The sequence below is a fragment of the Musca domestica genome, unplaced genomic scaffold (assembly GCF_030504385.1).
Source record: "Musca domestica strain aabys unplaced genomic scaffold, Musca_domestica.polishedcontigs.V.1.1 18, whole genome shotgun sequence".
Taxonomy (NCBI): Eukaryota; Metazoa; Arthropoda; class Insecta; order Diptera; family Muscidae; genus Musca; species Musca domestica.
In genome coordinates, this window is record NW_026712238.1 from 13,700,152 (window position 1) to 13,727,921 (window position 27,770).

Genomic DNA, 27,770 nt, shown 5'->3' on the forward strand with positions numbered 1-27,770 from the left:
TATTACTATAGAGAAAATGGAATAATGTTCGACCAGGCTAAAATTTTATAATCACCACCACTGCAAAAAAGTGAAAGCATTTGTATAACAAAACTTTGCAACTGTCAAGAATTCGGATGTTACATTAAAAATACCGAAATGCAGGAGGTATAATTATTAAGAGACAAAAAGCAACATGTGTGATGTCAAATTTTGTCGACTACATACACTGATGTAAGATATATGGAATCTTTAATGAATAAAAGATATAGAAAAGAAAATGTTTTGTAGGGGTCTATATCAACAAACACAACATGGCCCAATTCCTTCCCATTAAAATTGAGTCTACTAACCGGAATCCGATTTCTACCTGACCAGGGGCCTCGCCCATACTATAGCAACAGTAGAGCTGCTACAAAATCCACAATAATTTGGCTCCATATCTCTAGTTAATATCTTCAGCCCATTTGGGACTAACATAGTCACAAATGTTTCACCTATGCGCCTCTTTCAGTATTGCGAATTGGAAAACATGGAAAACTCATTTGGAATGCTGTTTTTCTTTTCCATCCACATTCGTATTGTCATACAGAAACCGATCCTTTTATAAAATTGTTAAGATTAGATCCTTTAGTTCGGTTCATTGTTGATAATTTAATGGATTTGAAAAAGATTTTCTCGATAAAATGGTTCTTATTCCAAAGACTATATCTAAACTGAATAAGTTTTTTTTTTTTTTTTTTTTTTTTTTTTTTTTTTTTTTTTTTTTTTAACTAAGATCACCGAAGGAAACTTCTGTCTCTGGCCAAGTTCAACAAGTTGAAGATACGATTGCAGGAGACTTTTTAATGTTAACGACGATGATATTATATGATATCTACCTCTTAATGTTGTTATTCTGGCTACATATGAATGACAGTATATTCTCCAATGGCTCTTGATCCAGGACACGTACCGCCTTTAGTTTTGTTGAAAGTTCTTCAAAGTGCGGATGCAATTTACGCCACTCATTGACATTTTCATTCAAATCAAAATCTAATCTCAAATAACGCTTCAATAATTTGTCATAGAAATTGGCATCGTTGCTTCCTCTCGAATCGCCATGAACTGTGTAATGCAAGTTTTTGGGACCTTGTGTTAGTTCCCAATATGCATTATATGCAACACCTTTCCATGTAGTTTTACAATCAGGGCCATCTAACTTTTCCCACCTAAAGAAAAAAGATATTCAAATATCTTGACTATATCATGTAGGCTGTGTAATACTTACCTAAAACTCTGGCCTCCCAATAGTGTCAAATCCAAATTTAATTCCTTTTCATTTACAGCAATTTGTCCCTGATGAATATGCATCCTTTTTGTGTAATGGTCGATTGGAACGATGGCAAATTGAAGACGAATTACGCACTTGAATGAAACTGAAAGCATTTGTCGCGCCAATAAGATAAATGAATAAACATGTCTAAATGTATGACATATGGCCACATGTTAAGTCGTCATTTGGAGGTGCCTTATTTATGTTTTCAATGGAATGCAGAAAATTTGTTTTTGTGTAGCATTGTGTAGCAATTGTCTACTGTGGTCAGGTTTTTATCTTTTAAATATTGTTTGCAAAGTGTATTGCAAGATTGTATTGCTGTCCCAATAAAAAAACCAATATGACAAATTAACTACCGTATATTTTTTATAAATTATAAACTAACCGTTGCAGCAGTATAGTGTAAAAAATCACAACAACAAAATATTGTAAATATTATACAGCAACATAATAAAAAACACAAGTGGCAAGCAAATTGATGTTTAGCAGAGAACCCTTCTTTCATATGGATGTTATCAAGCTATGGTGAATGTTTTGTTTGTAAACAAAAAAATTGCAGCAAAACAGTGCAAAATTAAAAACCGATTTTAACCGATTTAGATAATAAAAATAGTAAAGTAAATTTATTTTGAAGATGCCTAGAAATTTATGGGGCGAGTTTTGCGATGATGAAAAACCTGCTCAGAATGATATGAACAAAGTTGTGCCGCTCAGTGCAAAAAGAGTCAAGCTATCTGAAGTACAAAATCAATTACCAGTTGAAGTAAACAAAAAGTAAGATAAGCAAATTGTTTAAAAATTAATGAATACTAACAATTTTAATGATTTACAGTGTAACAGTTAAAGTAAAGAATCCCTTGGTTACCCAGACCATTGAAGTGATGAAACAGACCGAAATGTTGCAGTCATTGATTGACACATATTCCAACAAATCGGTATGTATTAAGAACTAAAGTTAGATACAGGATATGTCTTCGTATCCTGACAATTGTACATATGGGAGTTGGTAAACTGCGTCCAGTATTATTGGGGCTTGCTTGTTGTAATTTAGGCGCAAATGTAGGTCAAACATAAACCTGCATACAGATGATATTCCGGCAAGCATGAAACATTTGTACTAATTTGGCAGTTTATTGGAAATAGCAGTCCTTTTAATACAGGAAATATCTAATTTATGTATTTTCAGGGCTCATCGAATTACCTTTTAAATCCCTGTCAAATGATACCAGAAGTAGACTTCCCCCCAGAGAATGTAGCAGATTTTGTTTCAGATGATAAATTCACAAAACCAATTTGGTTTGTTCCTCCACAAGACACAAATTTTGCCAAAGGAGTACCACAAAATTACCCCAAAGTTACATCAGAAATATGTCGGGCATCATTGCGTAAAGCCGTTTGTGGTCAAATGCGTGTGGCTGGCTTTACAGACACAGCAGAATCGGCACTGGTACTGTTTGCAGATGCCTGCGAAGAATTTATGCGAAATTTATTACAAAGTGTGCGTGAAGTTCATGCTAACGATGCCAAATTGGAAACACAGCGTGACATTGAAGTTAAAAATTTGGAAAAGGCATACTACTCAATGACCAATAATTCGTTGACACAGGTCCACAACTATTTTAAGCATCACTTAATCGCCAAGGTATGTTGGATCAACAAAACACAATGAAAACAATATACATTTAATGATTTATTAAATTTTATTTTAGAATCGCATGGAAATTGCCGAATTCAATGGGGTCTTCCAAGAATACGATAAACTCATGAAAGAAAGTCAGAGTATGCAGAAGGAAGAATTCCAGGAGGGTGATTTTATGAACATTTTTGAAATTCCTTCAACATCAGATGGCAATAATTTAGGTATGCAGGATTTTTCGAATGCCACAACCGTTATGGGAACATCTGGTATGACAAATAATGTCAATATAGTCAATCAAAATACTCTAATGAGCCTTTTGGATGGACAAAATCAAATAACCATACAGCAACCCGATAGCGGTGCGCAGTCAACAGTGGAAATGCAAACATATACGACAGATATTAATACACATTTTCAAAATCAGGAACAATAAAATGAAAATAAACATTACTGCGTTGTTTGCTCTCAGCATATTTAATTCAATTTTATTTTCATGCCTATAAGAATTTAAAAAACTAAAATTTCTATTTTTTTTTTTTCAAAAGTTGTACACAACAACAAGTGAAATAATTGTTCCAATAGTTCAAAACTACATCCTCTTTCTGAATTATTTTAAAAATTGTCATGCCGTCTTCTATTATACGAGGGCGAACGACTCTTATATCTATCAGACTCGTTGCTATAACCATTATATTTTGAGTTCCTCGAAGGAGAGCGATCTCTAGAAAATTGGAAATGTGAGCCACTTCTATAAGGTCTTGCAGGCGACCGTTCCCTTGCTGAATGTGTTGGTGAACGAGATCTGCTTCTGCGATGTCGATCTTCTCTGTCTCGATTTGATCGAGAAGATGCAGAGTTTCCATTTTTACTAAAATAACGATCTGTGTCATAGTTATTTGACCTATTATTTCTACTAGAGGTATATGGTGGTGAACGATCAGTTTGTCGCTGATTATGATAGTAATCGCTCCTTTGTGTGTCTCTACTAGATTTTTGAGGTCGTGGATTTCTTTCATCATTGCGCTTATAGTAAGGATCATCATCACAGTTGTACATTCTACTGTCTCGATTGGTCCGAGTTTGTGGCGAATTATTTCTAAACAATAAATCCGGAGATCTAGAACGTTCAGACCGCTCATCATTTTGAGAATTTCTGCTCTCGTCGTCTTTATCCTCATCGCTATCAACATCACCCAAACGTTTACGTTCCTTTTTAATAAATTCCTTACGTTCGGATGGCGTTGGTCCTTGGGGACATCGTATGACTGTTGCATTTTCAACATATTTCTTTGGATCGTAATCGGGTACATCAGTTTCATCCCAATTTTCTTCGCTTTCGATGGGTGTATGTTTTGGCACTTCCTCTTCTACAGACTCTGGGGCATCATATTTATACTGAGTTATTAATTTGCGATCTGGACAGTTTGTGGCATGATGCTTTAACAAAATAAGTATTTTTTTAGTAAAATCAATTATTATCCATGTGGTTAATACACTACCGTAAATTCTGGTTCAGGTATCAAATGGGATAAGTTAAACGGACATTTCCTTAGTTCAACATTTGGATAATGTATGCGACACTTCAGGAGATGAGACTGCAAACGCTTCCTTAGCATTCTATGTGAATTATTATAAGGACATTCCACCATGTCCTCGTCGTTCAAGAACATCATCTTGAAATTTATCTGTTTTTATTCGAGGTCAGTTTTGAAATTGTTTCTTGTGTTTATGTACTCTATGCCCGAATAGCGTCGTTGTAGGAGAAGCCTGTTCAATGAAACTATTCATTGAAAGGAACTACCGGAACAAGATGCAGCTGCTTCGCATCTAGTTCCTTTAGTTCCCAGCTTGTTTATGATCCATGGTAGAATTGATAAGGTAACGACATTTTATTTTAAGGGAAATCACGAAAAAGTTTGTAATTCTATGAAATTTTTTTATTTCCACCTAAAACTCCCAATAAAACAATAGAAATGATACGACCATGGCACAATTACAGAAGGTAGAACAAAGATAACCCCTAAATACAGTTGTTTTCTTTTGGTGAAGCAAATGGCAAACCTATAGATTCTTGCAGGTTCTGGAACAGAGGAATTGTTTCAATTGTAAAGTTGCAAATGTTAAAATTTTGAAATTTTGTACGTCCGACGCATTTGGGCAACTCTCATATAAATACATTCGTTTTACTTAGGTTTTCCCTTTATGATATCGGAAAAATGGCAAACCTATAGATTCTTGCAGGTTCTGGAACAGAGGAATTGTTTTAATTGTCAAAGTTGAAAATGTTTAATTTTGAAATTTTGTACGTCCGACGCATTTGGGCAACTCTTATATAAATACATTTGTTTTACTTGGGTGGTGAACGTCGATCAAGTACGTCAGATTATAATGAATTATATTCTTTCTTTATGGTATGTTACAAAATATTACATGCCAAACTGCGCATGTATCATAACCTCAATCCTAACATGTATCATAACCTTAATCCTTACCTTAGTATTTTTTTTTAATATAAGTAGATTTTTATATGTTTTTTTATACGACGTCAATTTGAGTTAGTATGATATGCGTTTTTTAACAAATTTTAATAAGTTTTCATTCAAAAATTTCCATTCCAAAATTGGTTTGACAGTTCATTGTCCCAGCAGCTGTGTCGATGCGACTATCTATATTCTTCTACCATGGATACAACCATGGTACAATAAAAAGGTAAGGTAGAGTTCCCAGCTGATTACAATTTTTTTCTAAGTGTGCCCGACTTCTGCCAAATTTGTGTATGTATTTGTTGTTTTGAAAAATAACAACAAAATATTTTCAAAATCAATGATTGGAAGAAACTTAAATTGCGGGGTGTGCATTAATAATATTAACGAGATTTACCAAGGAATTGAAAGATTGAACACTTAGGATCATATTTTTGAGAGAACATCCAGGCATTTCATTCATCTTTCGCGTTATTTGACTCTTTTTAGAAATGAACAAAAAATATCAAATAAATGAAAACAATTTGTTGCCTATAATTTTGAATAATTTTGACAGGAAACGGGCATAGCCTCAGAGCTGTATTTCTGCAGTTTTACGAAGCTGTTCTACCTCCTTATTGTATCATGGATGCAACTAATAATTTATCTGCTAAAGCAAGTCCAAATTTGGTCGATGGTGTGTACCTTACTTGACAATATTAACTGAAATATCGGCAAACATCGATTTTTGGTTAAGAATTGCCACTCCATAAAAAATGTGTTGCCAACCTTCACGATCAGGGATGGGACTGCACAAGGAGATACATTTAAAAAATATACTTTGTGTTTTATTTGTTTTTGATTTAAAAACATGTATAGGCCGACAAAATATTACTAAGTTTATGGGCTATAAGTTCGTAAAAAATTCAATTTTTATCTGCCAAAAAACCCAGTTTTTACTAAAACTTCTCCAGTATTTCGCATTTTTCTTCAACTCATCCTTTAAGTCTATCATTGCAGATTTATACCATCCATAAGACTTTGTTAGCGTTCCGATGCAATTTTTCTTAGATGTCAGCATTCAAGATTTCTAAAGTTCGGTTTTACACAACGAATTGCTATAACATGCCCCATTTTTTCCTAATTTAAACACAGGAATATTGAAAGTAAACTCTAGGCTACGAGATTTACCCAGGTTTCATTGTTTTATTACATCCTCGAAACAAAAGCGATTAAATTAAAATTATGCAATTCATTTATTATATACAGTTAAAATTATAAAAAAACGAAACAAATTCATCATCTTCATTAAAAACAAAATGATTGAATGTATGGATAAGTAACTATTATATACTATAGCTTACTTGGCTAAAGACTGTAGACGTTTTCGTTCAGCCAAACGAAATGCATTTCTTTCAGATGGTGTCATACCAACTGGCAAGCGTAAAACATCAGCTTTATTAATATAATCCGTTGGATTATAGCTGGGAACGTGCGGATCATCGTCCCACGATTCGGATGATTCTACGAACTCGCCACCTACTATGGTAACATCACTAGCAATGCTTGTGCACAAACTACGATGAGTTGAATCACTTTCACAGAAAGTGCGATCAATTGAAGAGCTCAGGCCGACCACAGGTGCAGGACGGTTGCGGAAGTTTTCAAACGATTTACGATCAAAACAATTTGATAAATGCCACTGAAAAGAAAATTATCTTATTCCCTGTGTAATATATATGTGTTTTAATTTACCTCCAATTCTACTTTGTTCACGCGATGAGTAACATTAAAGGGGCATGTAACTACCTCGGCCTTGGGATGATTTTTGCGACAGCGCACCAAATGAACTTGAAAACGTTTGCGCATAATCATATGGGAAATTTCATACGGACACTGGAGTAGCTCTGTTTCGGAACCAACAGCACTTTCAGGAACACTCATTGTAAGTGGGAGTCCTTTTTTGAAATCCTCAAATTCCAGAAATCGAGCTCCGAGCAGAAATACAGCAAGCAGCAAGAGAAATTAGAAGTAGTGTTGCCAATTACGAATAATTTAGCTCTATGAACTTTTTTTGGGGCTTGGACACACAGCAAGTTTAAAGAAACACAGAATTGTTGCTCTCATGGCACAATAACAAAAGGTATAACAAAGCTACCCCATAAATACAATTTTGTTCTTATGGTGCCCTTATTCTTTCATATATACACATTTTGTGTATTGTTTTGAATTAAAACAAAACAATAATTTGAAATTATTATGTTGCGTATTTAAATGTCTATTTGAGACTATAAGACTCCTTCACAGAGTTGCACCACGGTTGGTCTTTTCCAGAACCTGCAAGAATCTTCTAGTTTTGCATTTTTTTCGATATCATAAAGGAAAAATCGGGCATCATAGTAAAAACTTTTACATTCTTGTAGCTCTAAAACACAGCATGTGATAGATAATAGATCTATGAACAATTTTTCGCTTATACAATTTTACAGGTGACATTTTTTACAAAAGTTTTTATGTCACAATTTCCTAGATATAGGGCCTATTGTTGTATTCCCGTACATTTTTGCTATGTTCCAAAATTGCAAGAGTGTAAAAGTGTTTACTACGATAACCGATTTTTCCTCTATGATAACGAAAAAAATACACAATTAGTATATTCTTGCAGGTTCTGCAACAGGTCATTTAAATGTGAAACTAGTAACATTTTCGCTCTGAGAGAGCTGCTTTGCTCAGAAAGTACGGGAATGGAGAATATTAAATATGTCTAAAAATTGTCTATTTTTGCAATTTTTTCGATTTCATTAAGGGAACATCGGTTATCGCGTGGTACAATGAAGACAAGGTAAACTAAATTTTGAAAAATTGCAAGCATAGAGGTCTATTTGTTTGGCTTGTAATGTCAAAATTAGTATCAGAACAATCAAAAAACCAAACTTGTTGCGTTGATTTTGAATAATAAATTGAAAATCGTGAAAAATGAATGGAAGGTCAACATTTTTTTTTTTCAAAAACATATTTTTTGAACAATTTTCTATTATTAAAATAAAAAAATAATATAATATCGTTACCGTAGTAAAAACTCATATTCTTGTAGTTCTGCATTTGTTTTTATTAAAACAGAGAAATAAAATAAATAATCCAACAATAACTTTTGCTCTGTTCCAGAACTTGCAAGAATCTCCTAGTTTTGCAATTTTCTCCGATATCATAAAGGAAAATTGGTTATCGCAGTAAAAAGTTTCACATTCTTGCAATTCTGGAAAAGACCATTTAATTTCACTTTAAAATGGAAAGTTTACTTTCGAAAGTTAACGATTTTTGTCTTTAATAAAGAAAAACATTTTACAAAGGACACGGAAAAAAATGCGACAAGAGTTAAAAAATCAGAAAATAATTGTTTTTATATTTTGTCATATTGGAACGCTAAGTTGACATTACTTAAAATAAAATAAACCTTCCGTAAATCGTTATCTATGTTAAAATATTAAACTATAAAAAATATGTTAACCTATTTTAATTTTTTATTCAATTAATTTTATTTTACTTCATATTTAGTCCATTCGCGTTGCCAATTTTTTCATTACCTATGTTATTGTGCCCTGAAGTTAGTTGCAATTGATTTTTGACAACCCCATCTGTCATGTGAAGTTGGCCGTATTTCGACCTTTTCTTTGTGTCGCTCTTTCTTCTGCGGTCTTTCGATCCAAGATGGTAGGAATTATTTATATATTGTGAAAATTTTTTAAATCTTGAAAATTCTAAGCCATCACCAATGGAAATTATGTGAAAATGCAAGAAAAATGTAAAATATGAACGAAATTGTAAAATGTATGGGATGTTTTGTGATAAATGACAGAATTTATCTGTGTAAATAATGTCCGAAAGTGAGCATTGAGTTGTGGTGGAATGAAACAATTTTAATGTTTCTGTGTTTACAATATCTAGTGATGGTTTTGAACTGCAGCAGGATTTAAAAAGTGCTTCGATTCGAGAAAAACTATAATTTGGAATATATTATTAATTTTGTGTTTTTTTCTTACGAATTTTACAGACGAAAGGTACATCCAGCTTTGGTAAACGCCATAATAAGACGCACACTTTGTGCCGTCGTTGCGGTCGCTCCTCCTACCACATCCAAAAGTCAACTTGCGCTCAATGCGGTTATCCCGCTGCTAAGTTGCGTTCCTGTAAGTATTTTAACCTGCAAAATCTTGTCAGAAATAATGGAATAGCACAATATGAAGCTAAATTTATGTTCGATTCAATATGTAAATTATTTGTGGTTACTAAAGTAAAAAAATTTCGAAATTTGCTTTTCCATTGCCTGTGTTTTGAAGATCTTAGTTTTTACCATAGCTTTTGGTCCCAAGCACACAGGCAGATCAAAACAAACATTACAACATTAATGTATTAATGGATACGTTCATCTAATAATCATTTGTATGTTTGGATATATTTACCAATTTAATATGTTTTTCAAGAATTTTTGGAATAATTTTGTGATTTTGCTTTTTACAGACAACTGGTCCATCAAGGCCAAGAGGAGGAAGACCACTGGTACCGGCCGCATGCGTCACTTGAAGGTTGTCCGTAGACGTTTCCGCAACGGCTTCCGTGAAGGTACCCAAGCCAAACCCAAGAAGGCCACCCAAGCTAAATAGATACCATGTATCTAAATAGTTGGTCGATGTTGTGTGGATTGACGTCTAATTTCAACAAAAAAGTCACCTTCGTCTTTTTTTATTAAAATATTTTGTATGTTTCCAGTTTGTTTACTGGATAAAGCAACTGTAAAGATAATGTGAATATGTTTGAGAAAAGAATAAAAAAACAACTGTTGTGACAACAAGTGAATGTGTTTTACAATTGGATCAAAGTGGATATGTAAGATTGGAGACCATAAGAAGAGTTCATATCAAAACACAAAAGGAATTATGTAGCCGACATACAAATAATTTGTTTTAGTTATTAGTGAACTATGAACGAAACACTGCATGTTTTCTTTTTGTCGAATCTTGCCATTCTGAGGGATGAGTTTAAGACGCAAGAATTGTGAATCTCCGACGTTTAATAGTTCATGTTTAAACGACAAACCTAAATTATTGTTTTCAATGGTGGAATTTGAATTTTATAAGATTTTAATTTACATCGCTACCTATATAATAAATAGTTTATAGTAAACCAAAATTAATAGTCCATTAGATTTGGATTTTATGGGACATACGTTAAATAAACGCTCAAAGAGCGGATTTCGGCAAAAAGCTCCAATAAGGGCGTACATCAATAGACCACAGCAAATCTATAGCCAAAACACATATGAACTTTAAATTGCAACATTGCCTGGGTTAACCCGTGGTATAATAAAATCAAGGTAGGGTATGATACCATATGACTTTATATATATTTTTTTATTTTCTTGCCTTAACAAGTCAACATTATTTTTGATGTGTGTGTATTCTTTTCAATAATAAAAAATTGTCCAGAAATGGCCTGTTCCAGAACTGTCGGTTTTCCCTTATGATATCGAAGAAAATTGCAAAAAAGTAGATTTCTGCCGGTACTGGAACAGAGCAAAAATATTCAAATTCGGGTGTTTTCAAAATGCTTATTACAACGCAAGCATCTACAATGCTTCAGCATTTTGTAGCGAAATGTGCCTTTAGAGATATATAGAACATGATTTTGAAAAGACATTTTGACCTTTCATCCAGTTATTTAAAATCAAGGCAACAAGTTGTTTGGGGTTTTGATTGTTTTGATAGTAATTCTGAAATTAGGCTACTTGTATTTTTTTTCAAAGTTAGCCAACCTTGTCTTCATTGTAACATGGGTAGGGCATAGGAATCGCCTGAATACATTGTTTTCTTATGGTAGCCTTTGGTTTGTTCAAGAACAGCAAAAATGTTGAAGTTTTTACTAAATATGTAGATCCTTGCAGGTTCTGGTACAGAGCACTTGTTATGTCTGTTGAAAACTAAATTCTTTTTCACAGAATAAAACGGAATTAGGAACTCGAAAGCTATTTTTCTTTTTTTTTAAATACTGTAAGAAAGTTTTCAAGTGAACAAATTTGAACTTATAAGACTCTAGCTTCAATGTGTGTTTTTCTAAACATTTTACAGCTAACCAATGTCGCTAGAATTTAAGTTTTTCTCGTGTTGGGTGCATGGTAGAAGAATACAGGAAGATGCATCATCGCTTGGGAACATTGATATGTCAATATTTTTGTTTTTCTTTTTTTCAGGAATAAGTAGAATTTTACATGTTTTCTTATACAACGCCAATCATAGGTTGTTGTTGTTTTCCAAAAATTTTAACAAATTTGAATATATTTTCATTCAAAATTTTCAATTGGTTTGACAGCTAATTGTTCCATCACACAGCTGCTGATGCGACTAACTGATTGAAGGGTATAAAATTCAACGCAGTTTATTAATACAAAAGTGTGCACATGGTAGAGAAATACTCGTAGATGCATCAGAGCTTGGGAATATTGATATGTCAAAAAATGTTTAAATGTTTTTCCGAAAATAAGTTAATTTTTATAAGTTTTCCTGTACGACACCAATCGGATGTTACTATGACATGCATTTTTCAACAATTTTTACAAACGAATAATTTTTCATTCAAAACTTAAAATTTGAATGTCAACAATTTTCTCTCACAGCGAAAGGAATATTTCGTAAATTTTCGACAGCAAACGTTAAAAAAACTCAACATTAATTGCTTTACTTCTCGGCAATCAAAAAAAAAAGTACATGTTTTCAAATTTTTTCTTTTTTTTAATTGAATAGCAGTAACGTTTTTGACAGCCAAACTTTGTAGTGAGATGGGTTTACTGTGTAATTTGTTTATGGACCATAGAAGTGTCGAAAAGTGTACCTTTGAAAAATGTAAAAAAAAGGTAATACATTTTTCATGGCAATGAAAACAAATCGGTATAATAATTTCATATTGAACACCATCAATTTAATTTTGTTGAGTTTTATGATATACACACATTTTTGAGAAAAAAAACACAATTTTAACTAAATAATTAGATTGCAAACACTCCAAAAGGGAAATAACAAGTGCCTAACGTATTCCCTAAACGTAACCTACTACACTCACATAGAGTACTTGTCGAGTAATCACAAAAATGAATGGCAAGCAAATACAACTCTTCATTAAAGCTCTCGTCGTTCGTCCACAATTATGCAGCGCTGTATAAAAATCAAAAGTCACTTGTAACCGTAAATTTTGGGAGGACACAACTCCTTTCGTTTCAATATTTTTGTGAATTAAATAAGTTAAATTAATAAAAATAAAGTCGCTGTGTGTTTAAAGGTCGGTAATGTTTGTGTTGTGTGTTATCCGCGTGTGAGAATATAAATTTGCCGAGTATTTTGCTTTCTATTGGAATGTGAATGTCATTGTTGCGCATCCATTCATTTTTCCCGCGTTTTTAATGTTATAGCCTAATAAGAATGGGTAAAAGGAAGGGCAGTAAAGGTTTTACTTCCATGAAAATAAGGTGAAAATGTTTGCACCTCTCCCTATGTAATTTTTGAGTGCATGGTATTTTGTATTTTTTATTGAAATCAAAAAGAAAAATTGTTAGTTTCTAGAGTTTTTAATCACAATTGTCAATAAAGTAATAATTTAATAATAAAAAAATAAGAAGTTGTTAAAGGAAGTCGTGTTTATTTCGTGTTCGGAGTGCTAAAAGAAAAATGCCAAACATTCGCTTTCCCGCGCTTTTATTGTAAATGTTTGATTGAAAATAATTTCCTAAGTGATAAAAACCAACTCCGTTTCGTTAGTTGTATATGCAGATTACATCGTTTATTATCAGAAACTCTTAACTAAGGATCTGTAAATGATCTCTATCCAAACTATGACAACTTCAGTGCAAGATTCAAGCTATTAATAAGTGTGGTGAACTATATTTGACATTTAGGAAAATCAAAGACGCATCCCTTTTGAATAGACAAAGAGCCAACCTAAGTTATGCTTATTGTTATCCAAGAGTGATATTAGTGCTTCGCCCAACTTTTTGTTTTCAATTGAAAAGTGGAGGCTGCAATTGCAAATCAGTTGATATTTCCCGCTTTTTTTAATGCAAAAGTCAAATTAGAATTCACATAAAGGAAGGGTTGTAAAGGTTTGAGTTCCTTGGAGATAAAGTGAAAACGTACAAAATTTCCTCAAGTGTTTATCGAGTGTATTTATTTACTGAAATCAAAAAAACATTTTACTAGATTTCGTTTTTAATCACAATTGCTTATTAAATAAACTAATAGTGAAACGATAAAAATGTCGCGTTTTGTGTTCGGAGTAATAAAAGAAATATGCCAAACTTCCGGTTTTGATTCCGTCGTTAATGTACGTGTTTAATTAGAAGGACTGCAAAGGATGGATTGTATTTTACTTCCTACGAGATAAACCAAAAATATTCTTTTAATTTTCGGTAGTGAAATTTATACGAAAGATGCGAAGTGCTTATATTATCTGAATATGTTATAACCAAATTAAAGTCTCTATGAACGTTCTCAATCCGATCTATAAGACATTTAGTGCAATCTTCATGCCATATGCCATATTATAGACATACTTTTTAAATTTGAGTTTGATGAATATTAATAACTACGATGAACTCCAAGATGCATTCCAATTATGAAGGAAAACGAGCAATAACCAGCAAAAATGGTGAGTCATTATCTGATAATTATTTCATTTTAAAACTTATATAGTATCCTTATTTGACAACTAATTCATGCCCATAACCCACCTGTCCCCTAGTTTGTCTAGCCATGTACTTTTGCGTAACAGGTACCATTGATGAAAAACGTTCTAAAGTGGAAATGCATTGACATAATATACCATGCCAAAGATCCTTCCCATAAAATTATAAATAAAACTCTCAGATTACTGTGAATCCAAAATAGATACTTTTTGACAATTTTTGTATATTCTACATAAATTATGTTTCAAGGAACACGTTCAGAGATTCGACAGATTTTCCGTATTCTCTCTTAATTTATTGACACAGAGCTCAGTCCTGGGTACTTCTTTGGTGTAGCTTTTGTTTTTTTATACGGCTGACGTATCTGATATAATATTTATATGATCTCTTTGGCGAATTAAGTTTAAACATATTTGGATTCGATCTAGCCATGCCCGCCTGTCTGTGGGCACGATAACTCTCAAAGGGAATATCGTCCATGGCACATAGTAATATATTTACCAAACTTATATCGAGTTCAAATATTTGCTAAAAATACAACTCTCAAATTGAGGTATGGGAGTCACCAATATTTTTCAGATTTGGCATCTCGTCATTTGTATACTCTCCTCCATGGAAAGAAGGGTATATTAAATTGGTCAGTCCGTTTGTAAAGCCTACATAAAGCGGACGCCCTAGGAAGATCATATTTTCGTGATCAGCGTTAAATTCTAGGTGGACTAAACGATGGCCGTCTGCTTGTTTGTCCGAAATCAAATTACAGCCCATATTATGTGACGTATAGCTCTGAAAGTTGGCATAATAATTTTCATTGCGGCTAGGATTATTGGCATTGAAAATGGTCCAGTCCTATTAGTCTTCTAGTAGCTACCTCTTCAAAGGTAATATCTAAAATCAATGTTCGATATTCTTCAAACATAGCACATTCCCATATTTTGGAATGTAATACATCGGTCCCCCTTTTTTAGTACTTTTCCAAAATTTAAAAAATTTCGAAAAAATTTCAAATATATCTCATATAAAAATCATTTGCCTCATGTAGTCTAAACTTGGTCCGTGCTAATATTTATATCAAAATTATGGAAAATGGTGGCCAACTAAGACTTGTAATTTGTGAAGAAAGAGTGAGGAGGAGGACGTGTTACAGATTTTTCAACATTTCGACGAAATTCATTGAAGTGAAGCCTTCAAATACTTGAGTGAAGCCTTCAAATACTTGAATTAGGGTTATGCCAATCTATACCAAAACATAAACCGAATCTACAAATGTAGAATATTAATAATTCTTAAAGTTTCATTTTTTTACCAAATTTCGGAGGTCCGTCAAGTAGGCAAATTTTGAAAACAATTTGCCAACAAAGTTAATAGTCTTTGCATTATTGTAATTGAACTTTCATTGAATGTCAAATCACAATTATTTTTTTTACTGCAAATTTGGTAGTCAAATGGGCTTACTGGTAGACCTTATGTAGGCCTTAGGTTATTTTGTAGGCTTTTAGGTTATTACATGGTACAATAAGGAGGTAGAACAGCTTCGTAAAACAACAGAAATACAGCCCTGAAGCTATGCCCGCTTCCAGTCAGAATTTTTCAAAATTATATCCAATAAGTTGTTTTCATTTATTTGATATTTTTTGTTCATTTTTAAATTGAGTCAAATATCGCGAAAGATGAATGAAATGTCTGAATGTTCTCTCAAATATATGATCCTAAGTGTTCAATTTGTCAATTCCGTGGCAAATCTGGTTAATACCATTAATGCGCGCCCCGCAATTTAAATCTCTTCCAATCATTGATTTTGAAAATATTTTGTTTGATTTTTTCAAAACAATAGTGCATACACAAAATTGGCAGAAGTCGGGCACACTCAGAAAAAATTGTAATCAGCTGGTAGCTCTGCCTTACCTTTTTATTATATTTTTGTGTGGGAATAAAAATGAATCTCACACAGTTTAATCTCGACCGTTTTAAAATTGTAATCCAATTGGAAATTTGTATTTCGAGGTGTTACATAGGGCATGATAAAATTAATATAACCATTTATTGTGGGGTATCAAAATGAAATTCATGAATTATAAACCCCAAAATCCGTCCGTCTTCAACCCTCAAATGGGAGGTTGATTGGATTTAAATTTTTCATAGAGTACTATTTTTTACAATCATAGATAGGACCTATGAGGTTGGAGTAGATGTCCTGATTGGATCCAGTTCAAGGCTGGGGCAAATTTTCTCATCGATGTCGATAAAATTTCGATGGAAATAAATTTTAATATGTCAATGATATCTTGATTCAATTGAAAATTTCGATAGGAGTGATTAAATATTGAATGTTAGGTTTGAACACCAATTGTTTCTACCAAACTTTTCCTTTCATCAATCTAAAATGAGTATGTCCGAAATTTTTCTCGATATCGAATGCCAAAATCTTTTCCCTGGACTGTAGTTACCCGCACAAAGGTACAACATTGTGAGATATCGTAATTCATATACTAAATGAAAACAGTCTACAAACAGTTAACGCTTTTTTACTAATCCTTTATTTTTATTCTGAAGACGGAATACGCCATAATTTCTTATTACGTGAATTACATGTATTTCGTATTGTCATTTATGAAAAACATACAACTCACAAGATTTCCTAAAAAATTAAATTAAAAACACACAAGTTTTTTTAATTCTTTCTTTTATTATTATTATTTAAATTTTACTGTACAAATGTATGGCCTAATTTAAAACAAATGACTAACAAACTCATTAGTTTCGCATGATTAATCATAAAAATAAAATAAAAAATAATACTAGATATGGATGCAAATGCATGATGCTGGTTTGCTTGCTTCGTGCTTAGTGTATGTACAGGAATAGCGTCGATTAATGTGTAATTAATTTAGGACTACCATGTAAAATGCTTAAGAGATGAAGAGGAATATGAACAAATGTGTACAATTAGAATCGTAAAAATAAATCGAATTAAATAGGACTACAACTAAAACAACACTAAACTACATAAATACACAAAATTATACATTTGGATACACCAACAACAATACACGCGACATTCGCAGATGTATATTGTTAGGTACATGGGGGAGTGAGTGTGTGGAAAACTATTCGGAATGCAGATGTTTGCTTGGTGTTGTGATGGTGTCTTTGGAAATGCTACCGTTGGCGGTAACTGATTTGGTGTTAGTGGTGTCGGCAGGACCAGAGGCTACAGCGGTTGGGGTGCGTTTTGTGAGCAGTTTTCTAATATTTTGGAAAGGTGCATCGAACAGCACTGTCAACACAACCGAGGCAATAAATATGCACAAATATTCATTGGTATCAAGCTGTAAGAAAAGAATATGCAAATTTAAGGACCATGTTTGAAATGGAAAATATGAGTGGCTGCTTACCATTATTGAAACGAAATTATAGTAGTGATGGACATGACGACGACGTCCTACATTGAAGAAATATGCAGGAAATTGGGTCAAATAAATGGCATATGACAGCTTGGTGGACACTTGGAAACCCTTCCATGAACATAAGTCGGTGATGAAATCTAAAATGATGGTAAGTTATTGAATAAGTTTATGAAACAGAATTGAAATAATGAAAAGTCTTCTTACTTGTATAGCCATTGTGTGAGACAAAGACAACCCAGACGAAGAATATACACCATGTAATGGGAACAAATGCTGCATAGATTGCTGAGTGTGTGCTGTTGTATTGATAACTCATGGAACCCATGGGGGCTGGGCCCAAAAGCGATATCAAGAGTGAAGCAATGGCCACAAACCAACCCCAATATAATTGAGTTTTCGACAACTTAATGCCACGACATTTACGCAAGGCAAAGCCCAAGAAAATACCCATGATATAAACGGTGGAACGTAGCGGAGGGAAGGAGTACATACGATCGGCTGTGCGGAATAAACGTTTGATGCTGGAAAAGAGGACACAAAGAAAGAAATGGATAAGAAAACGAAATTGAATAAGTAGGTATTTTATACTTACTTGGTACCAAAATAAATGTAATTGGATAGCTCATAGAACACGGTAACATAATAACGTCCAAAAGTGGCAATCAAGGCCAAGGCTACCAAGGCCATGGCACCCTTACGTGGCCACTTCCACATGGCGAAAATCATGAAAGGAGCAACGGCAAACAGTTGTGTATCAATGCCCAAGTGATGGGTGTGTGTCAAACACATATTGCTAAAGCCAAAGTAGTTGTGAATGAACAACAGATTACGCCACCAGTTCTTTTTGCAAATATCAGCATGATGTCCAACAACCAAATTCCATTGAGGTCCTGAGCCCAACATTGGCAAAATGAACGTACAGAAGAGGATAAGAGCACCCAGTGGAGGAACAATGCTGCAAAATAGTAATAAAATATTGAAAATTAATTGGAATAATTAGCAAGGGATTTGGAGATAAATGTTTAATTAGAAAATAATATAATATTATTATACAAGGTGATCTAAAAAACTGGAACAAAGTCAAACGCCATCATTTTTACATTTTTTTTAAATTTTATTGAATGAAAGCAAAAAATATCGGAAATAGCATCAAATTTTAGGCCTTCAAACGGCCAATGAAATTGTTACACGCTGCCCGAATAATGCTCTGCGGTATTTTCGCCCATTCACGGTGAAGCGCTTGTTAGAGGTGATCGACGATCGATGAAGCGAGTAACCTCATTTTGTAACAATTCTTGGGTGGAGTGTGCTGAGTGCGATGGTACCGAGTCCTGTTGGAATGTCCAATGTCTGCGGCCAAAATGTTTGCGTGCCCAAGGCTTAAATGCAACCTCCAGAATATTTTCGCTATAATATTCGGCATTTATTCAGATACCACGTTCGATTAATACGAGAAATCCGCTGTTATGGCGGTCCACACCATCACCCCGGTCGGCGCTTGAGTTCTGGTGGCCAACCGAAGGTGCACATTTTCAGCTGGCCTCTTTGGCAAGTAAACACGATCATTTTGTTTGTTTACAAACTGCTGAACAACGAATGTTTTCTCATCGGAGAAAACCAAATTCGGCAGTTCACCTCATTCGGTCAAACGAAGCAACTCTTTAGCTCTTTTGAATCTATTTTCTTTCTGTTGCGGTGTAAGTCCTTGCACTTTTTGGAAATTCAATGGCTTTACCCCGAGCTCATTTTTCAATAGTTGCCAAATGGAATATTGCGATATGTTCAGCTTACGAGCCATTTTTCGGCCACTGCGACGCGGGTTTCGATCAAGTCGCTTCTTTACTTTTCGAACAATTTCTGCTGATGTTCCTGTTTTCTTCCGTTCACTTTCTTGACGTTGGGCTACGCTACCAGTATCACGGTAACGAGCGATGATACGAGACAGAAAAGATTTATTCACATGTAAATGCTGGAATGCTCTATATAAATAAATCACACTATCACGCTTGAATTCCATCACGAATGCCTTTTTTCTGGAAAATTCTCACCAAAATGCTTTTGTACGCATGTAAACAATATAGTGAGCTGTCGCTGGAATAATTTTAATAGCTGTCGGACGAGTGGCTTATAAATGACAGCAGTCTGAAGTTGACAAAGACAATGGAAATTGTATCTCCTGATGTACACTGGGCTACTTACCTGTAATTTGTAAAAATACTAATATTTAAACAAATGTTAAGGCAAAATTAAATTATTAAGTGTTAATTAACGACAATTTAAAAATGTAATTTTTCCTAAACATTTGTTTTAACATTTGTATTTGTACAATTTTAGTTAAGTTACCTTGTGTAAATCAGGAGATTATGCAATTTCAAATAAATTATGAATTGTTAAAACTACTATCATTCAAAAAGATATTGTAAAGTATCTCCTGTGTTAGATTAGGCAAATTTTTCTTGTAAAAATAGTCAGTTGTTAGTAAAAGGGATTGTAATAAAGCAAGGCCGTACATGCTCTTCCCCCTCACTAACCTATAAATTGACAATTGCGGCAATTATAAATGCCTAATGTTAATCAGCTATATCTGAGCAAAAAATTAAAAACAATTGTCCTATTAATGTATTAAAACATAGCACTTTTCTCAAACTTTTCATGTTCGCGCACAGGGTAATCTAATTATTAAGCGAGTCGCAGAAAATCCGGAATGTAAGGCTAATAAGAAATGTTGGTATTACCTCATTTTTTTTCTTTGCACATTTCTTCGTTTTTTTTTCTTATAACAAAGTTACACATTAAAGTTGAATATTCAAAGTTTTAATCATGACATAAATTTGATATTTTAAAATGCCCATTAACCATTGAAAATTTGAATTGACAATTTAATTTTTAAATAATAATTATAAAGTTAATTACATTTGAATGTAGTTATCAAACTAAATCAATTCTATAATTGTTTAAAAAATAAATTCTAAAATTGTTTTAACATAAATTGTACTCCAAGTGAGTGTGGTTTTTAAAAAGACCTTGACCGACTTTTTCTGATACACTTGTAGTTGTTTCTTTTACACTTAATTTTCTGACAACTTTTAAAATAATTGATTTGTTTTTCTGATACAGTTACTGGACGAATATTATAATTCTCGCATACAGTCGTGATTCACAGTTAGTAAAAAATATTGAAAATGATTAATTGGCAATATGAATGACTACTTCATGTATTTACAGAAGGTGGTTAATGAATTGAAACGTATTCATACCTAGTAATGAATGAAGTCAATTATAGCCAGTTTTAGGATTATAGCATAGCATTTAATCAAAAATTAAATTTTTGGATTCAATTTAGCCATCATTATGTGATTGTAATTTCTCCTTATTTCATAGTATTGATTACAATTGATAGAAATTAAAAAAATCGTAAATATTTTTCGAATAGTTCTTTTTTCACATTACAATTATTTTGAGCAAAAATTCATAAATATGTATTTCAATATTTTTTTCTGATGCTGTATGAGAAATATGTATAGTAATTTTTATATTTGACAAAAATATTTTTTTTTTACAATTTTTTGTGTAACACCCAATAAAATAAAAGTGGGAATAAACGTGATACTTTAGGAACGTGATATTTAAGTAAAACGCCGCGGGGGCAACAATGATTTTGTATTTGTGATTAAGTTGTATAGTGTGATAAAGTTGCTAGCGGCCATTAACATTTAAAAACACTGTGTGGAATATTGATACTCATTCTCATAGAGCTATCTATCATTTTATAATTGTATACATTATAAAGATATTTTATTGAGAATCACTTTTAGCTTGCCCACAGACATTCTTCATAAACTATGCCTTTAATATAATTTACGTTTGTTTGATTAGCAGACCAAATGGACAAATTAAGGACTATTTTCAAAATAACTTTTTTTATTAACTTTTCTATAAAAATGAATCTGTTTTTGTTTTTTTCATAGCCTAAAAATGATGATTGGAGGTTTATGTGTATACTAAAAATTAAATATGCTGGGGAAACAGTTTAAGTGTATTAAATTTATACCGTACACACTATGTCGTAAATTGTAATTGATTTGCTAGTTTATATTTTGCATGCAGTTAAATGAGCCATATAGGTCCATGTTTATGTCTGAAATTTTCATGGGATTGAAAAAGGGTCCACGTTTTTATATAGCCCCAGTCCTGACAGTCGACATTTTTATGATTGTACCCACATTTTAAAAAAGAATTATTTGAAATTTGGTATTAGAAGTTCTTAGCCTACCAGACAAAAATTGGCCTATATAGGTCCACGAATTCGTACGGCTTCCATATAATGGTTCCTCAGGATTTTCGGTGTACTTATAATTTTAATAATAAATGTAGTCATATTTTTTAACAGAATACTTTCAAATTGTATATTTTAAGTTTATAACAGGTCTACGTTTTTCTCTATACCTTATATAATGGTACCCAACGATATTTGGTATTTTGATGACATTCGCCACATTTTCTATTGGAATTGTTTGAAATTCGGTATTTTGCTTCCAAATGGTCTCTATTTTCTCTGGCAGAAAATTTACCAGATAGGTTCAAGTTTTCCTATAGGTCCGTGGAAAGATACCTCCCGATATTCTGTATTTTGACCATTTTAGCCATAATATGGAAACCAATTGTTTCAAATTTGGTATTTGGAGTTCGTAAAGGATACTAAAACAAATGACAGAAAATTGTCTAAACAGATCTAAGTTTTGGTATAGCCCCGATATAACTGAAGTTCGGCCCGGATCACAACCCGATTTTAACATGTTTAGTTCTCGAAATGGAAAAATATTAGATAAAATAATAGACTAAAGTTCTACTTTAACCCCCATCGAATTGTACATCCGGATTTTCAGAATTATCAAACTCTTCCAGCTGAAAATGTTGGGAGTAGGTTCATGTTTTGACATTTCTCCATATAGTTATAGCTTTGAATTTCAATATTTTTGGATTTCTAGGTATATATCTACTGTAAATATTTCCAGTCTTTGCAATTGCTTCCTAAATTTGATTGATTGTAAGCTATGAACGTGGTTTATTTTTCAAGGATTATCGTACCTATAGATTTGACTTTTTTCAGAGATATAAAAGTGGTTTTTAAAAATATTTGTTGGATATATTAGAGCATGGAATTTTTAAGAAATTTTCTCAAGTATTTATTAAAAAAAAATCCTGAACTATTAGAGGACTTTAAACCTTGATTTTTTAACTTTAAAGCCATAAACCTTCATTTTTAAGAATAATTTTTCAAGGACTGGTAGAGCTATAAACCTGGATTTGTTAAGAATATTTTTAAAGATACGTTAAGAATATTTTTTATGATCTTTGAGAGCTATCAACTTTAATTTTTCGCAATATTTTTAAGGACTATTAGAGCTATAAATATAGATTTTTTAACTTTTTTTCAAGGATTAAATTATCTTTTTTATTGTCATTATTTTAATGAACTTTCAAGGATATAGATGTGGATTTTAAAGAATATTTTATTAAGGATTCTTGATTGAAGAAAATTTTTCAAGAACTATCAGATCCATAATCCTGTTTTTTTTTTAAGAATAGTTGTTCAGGGTTGTCCCTATTTTTCAGGATTCATTAAACACGTTTTTACATGAACTTTCACAACTATAAACGAGGATTTTTAAGAATATTTTCTTATTTTTCATGAACTCCCAGAGCTCTTAACGTTAATTTGTTTAAAAAATATTTTTTCAACGGACTATCAGAGCTACAGCCTTGTTCTTGTTAATAGTATTTTTTAGGGATTCTGTAAGAATTTTTTCCATTAACTTTCAGAAGTATTAACGTGGAATGGAACGTGGAATTAACGTTTTAGGGATATTTTTCAAGTATTATCAGATCTATGAACATGGATTTGGTTCGGATATATTTTTAAGGATTTGTTAAGAATGTTTTCATGAATTCTTAAGACTATTTTTTGCAAGGACTATCAGAGTTATAAATCTGCATATTTTAAAAATATTTTTTAAAAACTATCAAAGCTATAAAACTGAATTTTAAAGATTTTTTAAAACTTTTTGAGCTATAAACCTGGTTTTTAGAACAATTTTTCAAACATGCCTGAGGAATGTTTCAATACAAAAAATGTGGAATTTTTAAGAATATTTTCTAGGATTCTTTAAAAATATTTTTCATGATTTTCACTATTAAAGCTATAAAACTGAATTTTTATGATTTTTTTAACTATTTGAGCTATGAACCTGGTTTTTAGAACATTTTTTCAAACATTCCTGAGGAATGTTTCAAGACAAAAGTGTTGAATTTTTTAAGAATATTTTTTCTAGGATTCTTTAAAAAAATGTTTATGAATGTTTCGAGTTATAAACGTGAAGAATATTTTTTCAAGGACTATCAGAGTTATAAATCTGAATTTTTAATGAATATGTTTTCAATGACTACTGTCCTCCGTGTGTATTGCCTATCTACGTGTATCTATTTTAAATTTGATTTGTATCATACAATCAGTTTTCTTCTAGAACAAAGTCCTCCAAAGAGTTCGATTTCATTAAAACACTTACCGAATAAAACGATTGATGTATTCATTTTTCAGCTTGATGGTTTGACCCTTATTCAAACGTCCAAAAAATGAATAAGCCGTCAACATGCCACTGAATAGAAGGAAGGGATCCGTATACAAAGAAGCTGCACGGCCAACAACAGTCCAGGGTTGTCCCAAAGCCTGCAGATAAAAAAATTAATTTATTTTTAATAAAAAATAAAATATATATATACATTTTTTTAATGAAAACTATTCAAAAGATCATCTTATACGACTTTTTCAGATGTAATGCGAGAATATTATTTGTAGTTCGCAACACTTAATTTGAAATTTAAGAATTTCATTTAAAATTCGAAACTTTTCAATAGTTATTTGAGAATTTCATTTGCAACTCAAAAAAAAAAAAAAAAAATCAAGTGTTATTTGAGTATTTTAGTTGCGATCGGTGAAATTCCATTTGAAATTGAAGATATTTTATTGTTATTCGGTTTCTTCATTTTTAATTTAATTTTTTTCATTTCTACTTCTAATTTTTATTTGTAATTCGAAAAATCGAAGCCAGGATAATTTTTTATATATATTTATTTTTGAAAATAATTTGAAAAAAATGAAAATGAAATGAATCTAATATAAAATGGGTGGACGAATAACAAGTAGATTTCTTGAACTGTAAAAAAATGTTACGAATGACAATTGGAATTCTTGAATATGATCTAAAAAAATTGCAGCCTAACATTTTACTCATGAAATTAGCATATTGCCACGCAAAAGTTTCTAAATGTACGTCTATCTTATGCAAATTGTATTATGTTCTGATGCAATTCTTTGGTTCCGATTCCGTAATTTCAAATACATTGTATTATTTTAATGACAATTTAATATGTAATCTTACCTCTGCCATTTCTGTGCGATTGTCATATGGATTGAAAAATATGGCCATTGACTTGTGGGAGAACAACAACATAACAGCATTCAGCAGACGCAGACCATGGACAGCTTCAATGTCTTCGGGGGAGGAGGAAGTGTTAAAGAGCCAACGTAGATTTTTGTCCAAAGAAAATGCTACCAACCAGTCGTCTGTCATGCAAAATATATATAAAAAGAACAAAGACAGGAAAATAATTAAAATGCGAAATTAACATAAAGAGATAAACTATAATTTATGTGTTTTCCTACAACAAAACGAAAAACAACGACAACTACAACTGTTAAGTACCAGTATTAAAAAATTATAATTATCTAATTATTACTTACTTGGCTTCTTGTTCTTCGTACAGACGTGATATACGGTTGACAGTATGGTTATCGACAGAATAATTGTAAAGAAACGCCTACAAAGATGAATCATACAAAGTAAGAAGTTAATATTTAAGTAACAATATTTCCGGGTTATTACTATAAAAAAATGTATACTTACACAGCCCAGACGGTACCACTGTCCCAGGGTTTATTATCCTTAACTTGACACATTTGTGGTTCAACTCGAACTTTGAATGATACTCCTGTGGATTCGGTTACATTGTTTAGATATTCCCTGACCGTGTATTCAACATCTTTGTGCGAGCATGACGAAGGCACACAAATACCCCAGTTGATTAGGAAGAAACGTGGCACACGATGGCCAGGCTGTAATTGAAAGGAGATATGATAATGAGATTTTTGTTGGGATTGTAAAATTTGTTGATGTTTTTCAATAATACTAACACTATAAAATATTTTCTCAAGCCATTTCGGTAACTGATTTCTTTATTATATTATTTTTAAATCAAAATTATTTTAAGGACTATCAAAACAATAAACGTTGATTTGTTAAAATATTTTTTCAAGGACTATAATCATGAATTGTATAGCAATGATTTTTCAAGAACTATAAAATCTATAAACGAGGATTTTTGAAAGACATTTTTCAAGGACTATCTGTGTTATAAACTGAATTTATTTGAGGATATTTTCGAGAACAATCACAACTAAAAACCTGCATTTTTGGTGTTATAAACTTTTATCTTTACCAATATTTATTAAAGGGCAGTCCGAGGTATAAACTTGGAATTTTTTAATATTTTTTTTCGGGAACCGTCGGGCTATAGGTCTGAATCTTTTAAAGATATTTTTCCAAGGACTACCAGAGCTGTAAAAGTGGTTTCTTTTCGAAAAAAAATTTTAAGTACGTGGATTTTTAAAAATATTTTTCCAGGATCATCAGAGCTATAGCAATGGATTTTTAAGAATATTTTTTCATGAGCCTTCGGAACTGTAAAATTGAATTCTTTAATTTTTCCAAGAACTAACAGAGCAACAAACGAGGATTCTTGAGAAGTATTCAAAGACTATTGGAGCTATATCATAGATTTTTTATGAATATTTAATTAGGATTATAAAGCCTATAAACGCTATTTTTTAAGAATCCTTTTTCAAGGGCTATGAGATTCATAAATTTGGATTTACTAAGAAAGTTTTTTTAAGAATATTTTTTCAAAGACTATCAGAGCTGTTAACGTGGATTTTTTAAGAATATTTTTTCAAAGACTATCAGATCTTCAAACGTGGATGTTTTAAGAAAATTTATTCAAGGACTATCAGATCTACAAACGTGGATATTTTAAAAAAAAATTATTCAAGGACTTTCAGATCTACAAATGTGGATTTTTTAAGAATATTTTTTGAATGACTGTCAGATCTGCAAATGCGGATTTTTTAAGAATATTTTTTTTCAATATTTTCTCAAGGACTATTAAAGCTATAAACGAATTTTACGAATGTTTTTAAGCTGTAAGCGTGGATTTTTTAAAATTATTTTTTAAAGGACTATCAGAGCTATGAAAGTAGATTATTAAAGAATATTTTCTCAAGGACCATCACAGCTATAAACGTGGATTTTTTAAAAATGTTTTTAAACAACTATCAGAGCTGTAAACGTGGATTTTTTGGTAATATTTTTTTAAAGGACTATCAGAGCTGTAAACGTAGTTTTTTTAAGAATTTTTTTCTAAAGGACTATTAAAGCCGTTAACCTGGAGTTTTCAAGATCTTTTTTAAAGGAATATCAGAGTTGTAAACGTAGTTTTCTTTAGATTTTTTATAAAAATGATCAGCGCTATAAACTTGGATTTTTTAAGAATATTTTTAAAGACCTATCAGAGCTGTAAACGTGGATTTTCTAAGAATATTTTACAAAGACTATTTGAGCTATAAATGTGGACTTTTAAAGAATATTTTCCAAGGACTATCAGAGCTGTTAACGTGGATTTTTCAAGAATATTTTCCAAGGGCCATCAGACCTATAAACGTGGATTATTTAAGAATATTTTGGAAGGACCATCAGACCTATAAACGTTTATTATTTAAGAATATTTTCCAAGAACTATCAGAGCTGTAAACGTGAATTTTTTAAGAATATTTTCCAAGGGCCATCAGACATATAAACGTGGATTATTTAAGAATATTTTCCAAGGACATTCAGACCTATAAACGTGGATTACTTAAGAATATTTTTTAAAGGACTATCAGAGCTGTCAACTGAAGGATTCTATCAACATTGTTTGATAAGGACTGTCAGAATTAAAACTTGAATTTTAAGAAATTTTTTCAAGGATTATCAAAGCAGTAAACTTGGGGTTTTCAAGAATATTTTTCAAGGGCTAAGGACAGAGTTGTATACTGACAGATTCTTTCAACATTTTAGAAATCGGTGAT

At 32.1% G+C, this 27,770-nt stretch overlaps 6 protein-coding genes across 10 annotated transcripts in view; 2 read left to right on the forward strand and 4 right to left on the reverse strand.

The window, feature by feature from the left end:
* The window catches only part of LOC101891690 (N-glycosylase/DNA lyase), a 30,179-nt gene extending 28,543 nt beyond the window's left edge, over positions 1–1,636 (reverse strand). For all 4 annotated transcript variants that reach the window (XM_059120954.1, XM_020034645.2, XM_005177490.4 and 1 more), the window contains exons 1-2: positions 1,250–1,636; positions 861–1,190 (exon numbers count right to left, since the gene is read on the reverse strand). In XM_059120954.1, coding sequence (XP_058976937.1) covers positions 861–1,190; positions 1,250–1,407 — 488 coding nt within the window. In that variant the 5' untranslated portion in view covers positions 1,408–1,636. The remainder of the gene's footprint in view (positions 1–860; positions 1,191–1,249) is intronic.
* Positions 1,637–1,821: 185 nt separating this feature from the next.
* LOC101891859 (uncharacterized) lies at positions 1,822–3,386 on the forward strand. Its single transcript, XM_005177491.4, has 4 exons — positions 1,822–2,071; positions 2,130–2,232; positions 2,484–2,939; positions 3,007–3,386. Exons 1-4 carry the CDS (start codon positions 1,932–1,934, stop codon positions 3,367–3,369), a joined length of 1,062 nt encoding a protein of 353 aa, XP_005177548.1. The 5' UTR covers positions 1,822–1,931; the 3' UTR covers positions 3,370–3,386.
* A 1-nt stretch (position 3,387) lies between these two features.
* On the reverse strand, positions 3,388–4,696 carry LOC131801869 (protein snwA-like). The gene is made up of 2 exons (XM_059120955.1): positions 4,436–4,696; positions 3,388–4,373 (listed from the first exon to the last, which is right to left on the reverse strand). The coding sequence occupies exons 1-2, from the start codon at positions 4,607–4,609 to the stop codon at positions 3,549–3,551; spliced, it is 999 nt and encodes a 332-aa protein (XP_058976938.1). The 5' UTR covers positions 4,610–4,696; the 3' UTR covers positions 3,388–3,548.
* Positions 4,697–6,558: 1,862 nt separating this feature from the next.
* Positions 6,559–7,436, reverse strand: LOC101890638 (gametocyte-specific factor 1 homolog). Its single transcript, XM_005177485.4, has 2 exons — positions 7,154–7,436; positions 6,559–7,100 (listed from the first exon to the last, which is right to left on the reverse strand). The coding sequence occupies exons 1-2, from the start codon at positions 7,340–7,342 to the stop codon at positions 6,759–6,761; spliced, it is 531 nt and encodes a 176-aa protein (XP_005177542.1). The 5' UTR covers positions 7,343–7,436; the 3' UTR covers positions 6,559–6,758.
* Positions 7,437–8,989: 1,553 nt separating this feature from the next.
* LOC101890811 (large ribosomal subunit protein eL37A) lies at positions 8,990–10,247 on the forward strand. Its single transcript, XM_005177486.4, has 3 exons — positions 8,990–9,109; positions 9,450–9,585; positions 9,917–10,247. Exons 1-3 carry the CDS (start codon positions 9,107–9,109, stop codon positions 10,057–10,059), a joined length of 282 nt encoding a protein of 93 aa, XP_005177543.1. The 5' UTR covers positions 8,990–9,106; the 3' UTR covers positions 10,060–10,247.
* A 6,548-nt stretch (positions 10,248–16,795) lies between these two features.
* LOC101890985 (O-acyltransferase like protein) overlaps positions 16,796–27,770 on the reverse strand; it is a 69,701-nt gene continuing 58,726 nt past the window's right edge. For both annotated transcript variants that reach the window (XM_059120956.1, XM_005177487.4), the window contains exons 5-12: positions 25,495–25,703; positions 25,332–25,408; positions 24,970–25,154; positions 24,097–24,257; positions 18,123–18,485; positions 17,735–18,051; positions 17,519–17,667; positions 16,796–17,452 (exon numbers count right to left, since the gene is read on the reverse strand). In XM_059120956.1, coding sequence (XP_058976939.1) covers positions 17,231–17,452; positions 17,519–17,667; positions 17,735–18,051; positions 18,123–18,485; positions 24,097–24,257; positions 24,970–25,154; positions 25,332–25,408; positions 25,495–25,703 — 1,683 coding nt within the window. In that variant the 3' untranslated portion in view covers positions 16,796–17,230. The remainder of the gene's footprint in view (positions 17,453–17,518; positions 17,668–17,734; positions 18,052–18,122; positions 18,486–24,096; positions 24,258–24,969; positions 25,155–25,331; positions 25,409–25,494; positions 25,704–27,770) is intronic.

Excerpts from the sequence above, each read along its gene's own strand:
- LOC101891859 (XM_005177491.4), top strand. The coding sequence starts at position 1,932 with ATGCCTAGAAATTTATGGGGCGAGTTTTGCGATGATGAAAAACCTGCT. Across the intron at positions 2,072-2,129 it reads CCAGTTGAAGTAAACAAAAA|TGTAACAGTTAAAGTAAAGA; the intron begins GTAAGATAAGCA and ends AATGATTTACAG. Across the intron at positions 2,940-3,006 it reads AGCATCACTTAATCGCCAAG|AATCGCATGGAAATTGCCGA; the intron begins GTATGTTGGATC and ends ATTTTATTTTAG.
- LOC131801869 (XM_059120955.1), bottom strand. The coding sequence starts at position 4,609 with ATGATGTTCTTGAACGACGAGGACATGGTGGAATGTCCTTATAATAAT. Across the intron at positions 4,374-4,435 it reads TACCTGAACCAGAATTTACG|CATCATGCCACAAACTGTCC; the intron begins GTAGTGTATTAA and ends ATTTTGTTAAAG.
- LOC101890638 (XM_005177485.4), bottom strand. The coding sequence starts at position 7,342 with ATGAGTGTTCCTGAAAGTGCTGTTGGTTCCGAAACAGAGCTACTCCAG. Across the intron at positions 7,101-7,153 it reads TGAACAAAGTAGAATTGGAG|TGGCATTTATCAAATTGTTT; the intron begins GTAAATTAAAAC and ends TTTTCTTTTCAG.
- LOC101890811 (XM_005177486.4), top strand. Across the intron at positions 9,586-9,916 it reads CGCTGCTAAGTTGCGTTCCT|ACAACTGGTCCATCAAGGCC; the intron begins GTAAGTATTTTA and ends TGCTTTTTACAG.